The sequence below is a fragment of the Tenrec ecaudatus genome, chromosome X (assembly GCF_050624435.1).
Source record: "Tenrec ecaudatus isolate mTenEca1 chromosome X, mTenEca1.hap1, whole genome shotgun sequence".
NCBI lineage: Eukaryota > Metazoa > Chordata > Mammalia > Afrosoricida > Tenrecidae > Tenrec > Tenrec ecaudatus.
The window spans coordinates 72,105,795-72,117,362 of record NC_134548.1 but is presented as its reverse complement, the minus strand read 5'-3'; the positions used below and the strand labels follow the sequence as shown (position 1 = coordinate 72,117,362).

Genomic DNA, 11,568 nt, shown 5'->3' with positions numbered 1-11,568 from the left:
ATTGGACTTATGGACTTGATATGGACTGGGCTGGGATGTTTTTGCAATATTCAATTGCTCTTGTATGTAAACAAGATAAATATTCAATTTATCGGATATATAAATATGAGCATCTCTGGATTTGTTTCTCTACTCTACCCAGACTAACACATTATGTTGTGTACAATCACATATTTTTCTATGAATATAGTGGTTCTGTGGTCTAGTGGTTTTAGTGGGTTATGTGTTGGGCTGCTAAGCTCAAGGCCAGCAGTTTAAAGCCATCAGTCTCCCTTTGGGAGAAAGTCCAAGCTTTATATTCCCCTAAATACTTACAACCCACGGGGTCAGTTCTACCCCGTCTCAGGTAACTATGAGTCAGAACTAACACAATGCCACAGAGTTTAGTTTTGTAGGTTTGAAATATCTCCATAAAGGGTAGTTCTAATGACATTGAATTATAAATCAAAGGATTCAGGGTTCAAACTCATCAACCACTTGCCAAGAAAAAGAAGAGACTTTGTGCTTTCCTAAAGAATTGAAGGCTCAGAAGTCCCATGAGCACCTCTCCTCTATCCTGTATGATGTCTAAAATTCAGAATCTACTCCATGGCAGTGGGTTTGGCTTAGTTTGTATGCCTTCATAAAGGAGTACTGGAGGCTTAGTGGTTAAATGTTCATCTGCCAACCAATGATTGGCAGTTTCATGGGAGAAATATGTGCCGTATGATTCCTTAAAGCACTGGAATCATAGAACAATGCTATGTTGGCATTTAGCGTCACTATTATTCTGAATTCACAAGGAGGGGTTTATTATTCCTCCATATACATTCTAAAAATATTTCTGTATGAATGTGATTATATGCAAAAATATGAGTAACAGCTGAAATATATGAAGCATAATAGGAAGGAGGGCTGACAGGTGGAGTTAAATAGCCAAGAGGTCATGGTCAGAGGAAGCATCCAAGAGAAAGTCCCAACCAAAGGTATCATTGTTCTAGAATCTAAAAGACATGGGGGCTCAGGAGCATTGCCAAAGGCCAGGAAGCCTCCCTGAGCAGTGACTGGCAGGAAGGGGGGGGCACTCTATTTACAGGAAACCAAGAAAAGGGGAGGAGACTGCAGAAGCTGCAGCAGCTGGTGCTTAATGTGGTAAAGGAGCCAGAGTCCAATAGGGAGCCAAAGGACTCAAAAGCACAGCACTGATAACACAGCCACTATTATTTTCACCAGCCTCTCCACCTTCATAGAAGTGCTCCTCCTCTAAAGACAGACCCTCCCCTCTCAGCCCTTGCAAGAATCCAGCTACTGGCCTGCGGATCTCCTGTCAACACAGGATCACAGCACTGGAGGCAGCGAAGTGTCTCATTTGGGCACGTGAGGCTTGCGATATGGGGCGGTGGGCTCCAGGCAGGGCAAGGCCATTGGTGGGCACCGGAATGAAGGTGGGGGGAGGGGCGGAAGGACTCCTCCGCGGGAAATAAGTGGTGGAGGTGAGCGCCCAGAGTAGTGGAGGAGTGCAGTGGGCAAGGGGGAAAGGAGTGGTCTTAGGAGCCAGGCACAGATGTGAAGGTGAGCACTGGGAAGCAAGGGTGCTGTGTGCCAGAAAAGGGATTGTTGTCCGTCCGTCCGAGGGGGCTTGTGGGAAACTGGCTGGGACTCTCAGGGAAAGAAGGCAGTGGGGTACTGGTCAAGGCGGCAGAGGGATGAGCGGTTTGTAAAGGGTTGGGAGTGGGCTCCAGTGGCGGGGGAGTGGGGACAGTAGTCACCATGGGCACTGAGCACTGAGGAGGCAGCCCACCCTCTCCTGCAGAGTTCCTTACCACGGCCAGCACCAACACTGCTCCCGCCCTGCTGCGCAGCTTAAAGGAACCTAGGAGGAAAGGCACTGCAGGCACGCAGCCAGGATTCCCAGCATTGCTGCGGGACTCTGGGGGGCAAAAATCGGCACCTCACGGAGTGCACAGACCATACATCGCTACGGGAAGAAAGGTGTTCAGCTAAAATGCACTCAATTGTTCTGTCCTCTCGCTTCTCCATGCAGGCATGAAGACCCCCACCGCACAGGAGACTCGGGGACAACAAACCAGAGCAGCTGCAGGACTGGCCGCCGGGTCTGCAAACATAACGAAAAAAAAAATCTCCCAAAAGAAGCAGAGGAGCAAACCTTCTTCTCAAACCCGCAGGAGCATGGTGGGCTGCAGAATTTCACATGGATGGAAGGAAGGTGATGAGCCCATCACCCAGTGGAAAGGAACCGTTCTGGATCAGGTGCCTATAAATCCCTCTCTTTATCTGGTGAAATATGATGGAATTGACTGTGTCTATGGACTGGAACTTCACAGAGATGAAAGAGTTTTGTCTCTTAAAATTCTTTCTGACAGGGTGGCATCCTCTCAAGTTAGTGATGCAAACCTTGCAAACACCATAATTGGCAAAGCAGTGGAACATATGTTTGAGGGTGAGCATGGTTCTAAGGATGAATGGAGGGGGATGGTATTAGCCCAAGCACCTATCATGAGAGCCTGGTTTTATATTACCTATGAGAAAGATCCTGTCTTGTACATGTACCAACTCTTAGATGATTATAAAGAAGGTGACCTCCGTATCATGCCAGAGTCCAATGAATCACTTTCAGCAGAGAGAGAGTCAGGAGGAGTTGTAGATGGCCTGATAGGTAAACATGTGGAATACACCAAAGAAGATGGCTCCAAACGGATTGGCATGGTCATTCACCAAGTGGAAGCCAAGCCCTCTGTGTATTTCATCAAGTTTGATGATGACTTCCATATCTACGTCTATGATTTAGTGAAGAAATCTTAACTGTCAATGGTAAACTTGGCCATACTTGTGGAAACATGTAATGTGTACACATGCAAAAAATATTTGTTTGTTTGTTTGTTTGTGTGTATTGAAGCTTAAGGTCCCCTGTTAACCCTACCTGTTTGCCACGCAACTGTGGTTTTGTTCTGAAAAATACAAATTTATGTGGACATGATATGCCATGTGTAAGGTATTTGTCTTATTGAAATGCTTTGGGTGTATTTGATGGAGGGGCAGGAAAGGAGAGAACGGCTGTGAATAAAGTTAATTTGGGTTCCATAATCAGTCATCTAAAAATAAAATAAGATTTTGGTGGACCTAGTCTACAAAAGAAGAGGGGAATGAACTACAGATAGGTTGTTAAGAATAGAGATGCAGAAGAGAGGATTGCTTAGAAATTGACATTGAAAGGGCAAAAATGTAGAGGCTTCCTAGAGAAGGAGAAAACATCCAAATGAGAAGGTTGTAGAAAATGCTGACGTGAAGAGTGAGATCTTAGAACTTGGAGGAAAACAGATTGAGCAGAGAAGATCACAAAATAAGTATGCAAATTGTTCAAATCAAGAGGAAAAGAGACCAAGTAGGAAGTAGGCAATAATCTGAGAAGAAAGTAAACAGCACACAGTTAGTGTTGATGGATGAATGAGAGGCCTAATTGAAGGGACACTGAGGTATAATGAATGCTAAGAAGGGAGATTGACACAGGAAAAGAGAAAGAGCTGAGTGGAATGCAATAGGACTGGGGACACCCCAAAAAAAATTCAAATTCTGAGAACATTCATTTTGCCCCTTCTTGTTTCTGTACACAAAACAGGGTCGATAGCCAAAAAAAAAAAAAAAAAGAATCCAAGAGGATTTAATGTTTCCTAGAATGACATTTTGACAGGGATAGTTCAGGCCAGTTTACCAGGAGCCAGTTTGTTCTTGAAGACCTTTCTTATTGCAAGGAGTCCATGACATGATTTTCCTCCAGCCAAACAGAACTCTAACCCTGAGTTGAAACACAATGCAATGGTGCCTCATAAATGGTATTGGTAAAAATGAAGAGGTGGTCCAATGCCCAGCATCTATTGGACCACCTCTTCATATTTACCAATGACCCAAGTACAATAAATAGTAAACCTGAAGTTCTTGATTTATTTTTCCTACACTGGATAAATAATACTGGGGGGAAATGTAACTATGGGAGATGTGGCACCTTCCGTTTGCAAAATATTTTATCCAGAAAAACTTGGAACACAAGTACATCATCTCTCACTATTCTTCCATCTGCTAAATATTCGCTGCCTCCCTAGAGCAGAGGAGAATCAAAGGATTGAGTCTGATGTCTCTTCAAGGCATGAGGATTATTCGGAGAATCCATCTTTTCCTTAGCAGCAGCCTGAAACTACTGAAGCACCCTACTGGCTACATCCCCTACAAAATTATTGGCTACTCGCCTTCTTGATGGCACTTCCTAGGCAACCTTGCTCATTTCACACATGTGGGGAGTGTGATGTAAGTTTGTACAACACATTTTTTATTAAGTGAGATAGAGCTGGGAGTTGTGAGCTAGTAGCTATGTGACTATAAATCCTCTGGTATATAGTGCCACACAAAGGTATGTTGTGGGTGAGGAGACAGGGCAGCAACCCAATAATTTCCCTCAGAACTAAGGTGAGTAGGTGTGTATCCTTTTCATTTTCTCATCCTTCTTCTTGGGAAGTCATTCTTCTGAGTCTTTCTTCAAGACCTTTCTTTGAGTTCCTCAAGCCTCTTCTTTCTTTCAGTTTTACAACAATTACTAATCTGTATCCTAGTCTCCTTGAAAAGGTGCTTGTGAGTCCTCTTTGCTCAGGCTTCCTGGCATAGTAGGGGAAGTCAGGACGCTTTCAGGAAGTGAAAGATGGTGGTAATTCCAGTTCATTTTCTTCACCCAACATGATCTGAGGCTAATTATCTCAAGAATTACTCTAAGCAAACCCACCTCATAATGACGTAGGTAAATATTTTTTCATACATCACACAGTCTAGATCAGTGAACACCAGCAGACCACCAGAAGTCAGTTTTAAGCCAGTTCTTATGTTTATTTGACCTCGTGATTTTTATAGTTTTCTATTTTGATTATTAGCCGCTTTAGGCATTTGAAGGATTTCACATTATTACTATCCATATTTCTGTCTTCTCCTAAGAAAATCATGGATAAAAGCAAGGATAAATCCAACATGGATATAAGCAGCTGTATCCAAGAACGGGCTTAGCCCATTTTAGACTCAGAATGCTCTCCAGTTGGTTACATCCCCAGTTGGCCTGCTTCACTCTAAATATATAATAAAAATTATATATGCGGTTGTCCCTTGGAGGCATTGTGCTTGTATCTTTTTGGCTAGACTCAGGGTAAACTACTTAGCCCTTCTTTGGCTTACTTCATTTCAATTTACTTTTTAATTCATTAATTTTAGTTTCATCCCCAAAAGAGTCTTTTTTTTCCAGGGGGGGGGGTTCTACTAGGTATTCTAGGTGCACATTCTGCTGATATAATAATATGAAGAAAAAATCTCACCCATAGAGCGTCATTAATTTGACAGACAGTAAGCAAGATAAATAAGAAAAACATAAAATATTCTCACAGTTATAAGATCTGAAAAGGAAAAGCCAAGCAGCACAGTGTCACAGTGTAGGGAAGTCAAATACCAGGAAATTGGCCACTATTAGATAGGCATACAGTGGCCAGAAAAAGTCTCACTGAGAACACATGGCTGTTAAGTTAAGACGTGAAGGTGATGAAAGAACTAGCCATGTGACTGGATCCATGCTGAAGAGTCCACATTGAGAGAATAGCTAGTGGACCTGGCACATTTAAAGAACACTTTGAATACCAGTGTGCCTTAAATTCAAGAGCAATGTAGAGAATGGCAGCAGAAGAATTCAGGGTGGTAATGAGGATAAGGGCATGACATATAGTTTAGAGCATTTTAGATACTAGAATGGAATATGACAGATATGCGAAGGAGTGATAAGATTTGCCTTATATTTAAAGAATACCACTCTAGTGTCTTTGGACAATCATCTGTAGGAGTACCAGGCTGGAAACAGGGAGATAAGTTAGTAGTTTCTTGTAATAACCAAATTTCAATAATGGTGCCTTTGATCAAGCAGTGGATCTGGGAGAATTAGTCCAATTCTGCATACATTTTAAAAGTAAAATCTATGGGATTTGTTATTAAACAGGATGTTGAGTGGAGAAGAAATATAGAGACAATAACCATACTAAGATTTTTTTGATACTTTCTTTTGGAGTTTACCATTAGACACACTAATTGTCATGAGATACCATCATTGATACAGCTGAATTCTTATTGCCCTGCATTTGCTGTATAATATTGTTAATGGTGACTCAATGGAGAATGAAAATGTGACCCAAAGAAATGTAGATAACTTACTGCTGTCATTCCCAGTGCCATGGAACACTTCCCATCCCAATTGAAGGACCAAATAAAAGAACCTAAAAGATACTATCATAGTATTGAGACAACAGGTAGTCAAAATAGTATTTCATGGAATTAGAAACAGTCTGTGCAGAATTCAAAATAATTCTCTGCTCAAAAGTTGGTAGAATTCAGACAGGGATTAAATTTTTACCCTGCTTTTGTAAAAGATGCATGCCCACACTATAGTATATTTGTTCAAAGTGCACTCCAGGGACTATTCCCCCATTCCAAGTAGTATGGTCCTTTCTGAATATTGGAAAAGTACAAATAAGTCGATGTAGTGTTATTTATGGGTTAGTGTATGCAACCAGTTTTGCTCTGTATTACAGTAAAAATATGTTCAGAAGTTTCTTTTCTTTCTTAAGATTTTAATGTTGGTAATAGGTACCCTCAAATCAGTTCCAATTCATATTCTTTCATATAATAGAAGGAAACATTGCCAGGTCTTGCACGATCCTCACAATTATGACTGAGAAATTGTTGCAACCCATCAATTCATTTCATTGAGAGTTGTCTGTTTTCTTTTATACTAATCCTCTACCTGACCAAATATGATGTCCTTCTCCAAGAATTGTTTGCTATTGCTAAAGTATCCAAAGTAAGTGAGAAGAAATTTCACTATCCTGGTTTCTGGGGCCATTCTGGCTATATGTCTTCCAAAACAGATTTGTTCTTTCTTCTGACAATAATGGTGTATTCAATATTATTCAACAGGTATTAATTTTCAAACATATTACTTTGTCAGTATTCCTCATTCACAATCCAGTTATGTATATGTATATATATATATATGAAGTAGTCAAAATATCATAGCTTGGATAAGATTCACCTTAGTCTTCAAAGTAACATCTTTGCTTTTAGATACTTTAAAAAGGTCTTTTGCAGTAGATTTTCCAAATACACTACATTGTCTGGCTTCTTGTCTGCTGTTTCCATGAGTATTGATTGTGGATGCTAGTAAATGAAATCCTTGACAACTTTAATATTTTCTTTATTCATCATGTTGTTGTATATTGCTTATTCCACAGTGCAAGGCTTCCTGCTTTGTTTCATAATGCTAAGTCTTCCTATCCATTTATGTAGAACTTTATGGTTTCTATTGGGGAAGACAGGGTTTTCTACTCCCGTAAAGAGCTACAGTCTCAGAAATTCACAGGGGGAATTCTACCCTGTTCTATAGGGTCACTATCAGTCAGCATCAACTTGATAGCAGTGAATTTGGTTGGGGGTTTATGGTTTCTTACAGAGTTTTTTCTATTTTTCTTTGAATACGTCTTGTGTATCTCTGGTTAGATTAATTCCTAACTGCTTCATGTATTTGGTTGTTCTTTTAAATAGTATTGTCTTTTTCTGATTTCCTTTTCAGATTTCTCTTTGTTTATATAGAGGAGTCTGGCTGATTTTTTTTTAAGGTTTATCTTGTATTCTGTCACTTTTCTTAATTTTTCAATTATTTCAAGTAGTTTTCTTGTTAAATCTCTAGGCTTTTCTATATATAGGACCATATGATCTGGCAATAGACATCATTTAACTTCTTTACCAGTTAGGATCGTTTACCTTAATGCTCTGGCAAGGACTTCTAATACAATATTAGCATTTTAATTTTTAATGTAAGATTTAATTATAAAATTTACTCTTTCTTATCACTGTATGAAGCACAGATATACATGTAGTTATTAGAAAACCAGTATATTTGTGATATTAAAATGTTATGGATTATAAGTTAGACAAAATAATGTCTAAATGGGTAGGTGCAGCCAGTTGAGCAAAGAATTATTAACAATAAAATGCAAGATCAAAGGGGAAAACCGTATCATAGCTCAAATTTTGAGCACCCATTTTCCAGAAGGACATGGATGACAGTGATAGTATAAAATCAATTTACAGATTCTCCTCCCCAGGTCCACTGACCAAGGACATGAAAAATCTTGCCTCAAGTTAGAGTGTATTGTACATTGGATTACTGCAGATATAATTATGGCAAAATTTATCATCTTACCATTTGTTTTTCCTTTTAACCCATTTTCAACTTACATGCTTTATTGAGGGCAGTTGATTTAATAACATTCACTTTATAACTACAATAACTCTTTACCTAGCTAAATTAACACATATAATTGGTCATTCCTCCCTAGAAAACTGTCTAAAACATAGGAAGTACCACATAAATATTTTTAATGAATTGATGAATGTATTGAAATTTTATTTTTTCAAGTAACTTGCTATAAATTCCTTTTGGAGTTTTTGGCATTTTCTGTATTCATCATAGATTTTTCTCCCTATTGTGGTTTTTTGTTTTCCAAAAACCTTAGACTTGGGTTTGAATATATGTGATAGTTAAGTTTATTGTGCCAACCTGGCCAATTAGACCATGTGGGATTAATCGGGTCACAGTTTGATTGGAGGGCAAAAAGATAAATATCTCTGCAAGGCCTACCCTCCTCTCTTGCTTTCTGGTGATCAGATCAGCCTGCTGCTGCTTTAGCTCATTATCTGCCTCAACCTGTGAGCTACACTACCTGTGGGCTAAGGCAACCCATAGATCTTGTCACTAGAGCTTGAGGTTTCTTAGAGACCTGCCTCACCACACTGTTGGTACGTACATCCCTTGAGCTTGAAGCTGGTGGATCCTGTCACCTTGCAGTGCTTGAGTTCAATTTTTCATCTAGGCCTGCTTTGCTAAGCTTCTGAGCTACTGACTGTTGCTAACATGCCCTGCTGTTTGCTACCTCTGGTCAGAATCTGCCTGCCTTGCCCAAGGGAGGACTCCACTATCAGCTTTCTTGACCTTGGACTCGGCAGCCCATTTCAGTTGAAGGACTTCCACTATAATAACTGTTCCATGAAAGTGAGTTGAACCCAGCCCTCTGTACTGTTTTGTGAACTAATTAGCTGTTATATTCCTTCATATATAATATATTATATTATATATATCATATATATAATCATAAGTATCCTGCTTTTGTGTCTCTAGAGAACCCTGCCTAATGTACTATATATTCTATTAGTTTTCTTTTTCTGATGCATTATTTTCTGTAAATTTTATTTATTTACTTTAAGTTAACATGAGCATCAGTTATAATCATTTTAGTTAATTTTTAATGCAAGTAACTTTCATATAATCGAATACAGTAATTACTGTATTCCACACATTTTGATACATTGTATTTTGATGCTGTATCATTATTGTTATCATTTATATAGCTCTCCATTGTTCTCTACTTTTAAAATTCAAATATTTTTTATCGAAAACATTTTCAAATAATACTTACATTTATGAATATTATATAGAAGACTAGACATGGTAGCACATATATATTCTTAAAAGAAAGAAAATTCTCTTTTTCTGAATATGTTGTTCTTTGGGTCTCAAAAATAGCTGACTGTTCATCAATAGAATAGTAATTATATAAATACTATTATATGTATGCTTTAGAAAATTACAGAAGTATAGAAAGGAGGTTTTATACCTGTGTCTATAGATCTGTAGTTGTAAATGAATGTAAATAACATGAATATCCTTATGTTAATAAAGTAAGGAAAACTTTTTTAAAACTTACAGTTGTGTTTATATATATATGCTTATAATATTATAAAATAATACTTGGGAGAATGCATTATTGTTATTGTTAGGTGCCATCAAGTTGGTTCCTACTCATAGTGACCTTAGGTACACCACACTGAGACACTGCCCAGTCCTGTGCCATCCTCACAATTGTTCCTATGTTTGAACCCATTGTTGCAGCCACTGTGTCAATCCATCTTGTTGAGGGCCTTCCTCTTTTTCACAGCCCCTCTGCTTTGCCAAACAGGAGATCCTTCTTTACTGGCTGGTTTCTTCTGACAACACATTCAAAGTATGGAGAAGAAGTCTTACGTCTTTGCCTCTAAGGAGCATTCGAGCTTCTTGGAAGACAGATTTATGTGTTCTTTTGGCAGTCTGTGGTCATTTCAATATTCTTCACCAGCACCACAATGCAAATTCGTTGAATCTTCTTCAGTCTTCCTTATTCCATGTCCAACTTTCACATGCATATAAGACAATTGAAAATGCCATCACTTGGTTCAGGTACAGCTTAGTCCTCAAAGCAAGCTCCTTACATTTCAACACTCTGAAGAGGTCTTGTACAACAAGGTTTACATAATATAATGTGTCTTTTTATCTCTTGACTGCTGCTTCCATCAGCATTGATTGTGGATCCAAGCAAGACAAAATCCTTGACAATTTTAATCTTTTCTTCATTATCATGATATAATCTACTGGTCCAGTTGTAAGAATTTTGGTTTTCTACATTAAGTTTTAATGCATACTTAAGGATGAAATCCTTGATCTTTATCAGCAAGTGCTTCAAGTTTTCCTCACTTTGAAGAACCAAAGTTGTATCCTCTGCATATTAAATGTTGTTAATAAACCTTTCACCAATCCTGATTTCTCATTCTTCTCCATATAATCCATATTCTCTGATTATTTTTCAGCATACCGATTGAATACATATAGTGGGAGGCTACAATAGTGATACATACCTTTCCTGATTTTAAACCATGCAGTATACCTTTCTTCTGTTCACACAACTGCCTTTTGATCTATGTACAAGTGCTGCATTAGCATAAGGACGTGTTCTGTAATTCCAATTTTTCTCAAGGCTATCCATAATTTGTTATGATCCACAGTTTAATGCCTTTTCAAAGAAAATAAAGAACAAGTAAACATATTTCTGGTAGTCACTGCTTTCAGCTAAGGTCCATCTGTTATCAGTAATGATAATCCTTGTTTCATGTCCTCTTCTGAATCCTGCCTGAACCTCTGGCAGCTCCCTGTCAGTGCACTACTGCATTGGTTGTAGTTTGATGTGCTAGGCAAGATTGACTAGAGAAACAAATTCAGTGACACTCATATATGTATAAGAAAGAGCTTTACACCAAGAAGTAATTATATTTCAAGAAAGTGTCACAACCCAGTTGACCTCAAGCCCGTAAGTCCAAAACTAGACCATAAGTTCCTCTTCAGACTCACACAGCCACATGCAATGGTGCAGAATGTAGGAAAATCGCAAGTCAGTGGGCATAGAGTCATGTGGATACAAGGTTGGTGGAAACATGGCCAGACTCTGGAAGCTCTCAGGGTCAAGGGCAGAGAGTCCCAGCAAGCAGTAAGGCAGAGTACAGAGAGGGATGGAAGTTCCTAGGGCCCTTCATATATGAAGGCCATGCCACTAAGGAAGCACCATCAGGCTGTGTCCAGGTTGGCAAGTCTGACTCCTCCCCTAGCCAGGAGTGTCTAGTTGACATAAAAAT

At 39.0% G+C, this 11,568-nt stretch overlaps 1 protein-coding gene across 1 annotated transcript; it reads left to right on the top strand.

The window, feature by feature from the left end:
• The first annotated feature begins 2,025 nt into the window (after positions 1 to 2,025).
• Positions 2,026 to 2,819, top strand: LOC142434188 (spindlin-2). Its single transcript, XM_075538884.1, has one exon. It carries the CDS (start codon positions 2,026 to 2,028, stop codon positions 2,800 to 2,802), a length of 777 nt encoding a protein of 258 aa, XP_075394999.1. The 3' UTR covers positions 2,803 to 2,819.
• Positions 2,820 to 11,568: the final 8,749 nt, after the last annotated feature.

Coding starts and splice junctions, on each gene's coding strand:
- LOC142434188 (XM_075538884.1), top strand. CDS start 2,026: ATGAAGACCCCCACCGCACAGGAGACTCGGGGACAACAAACCAGAGCA.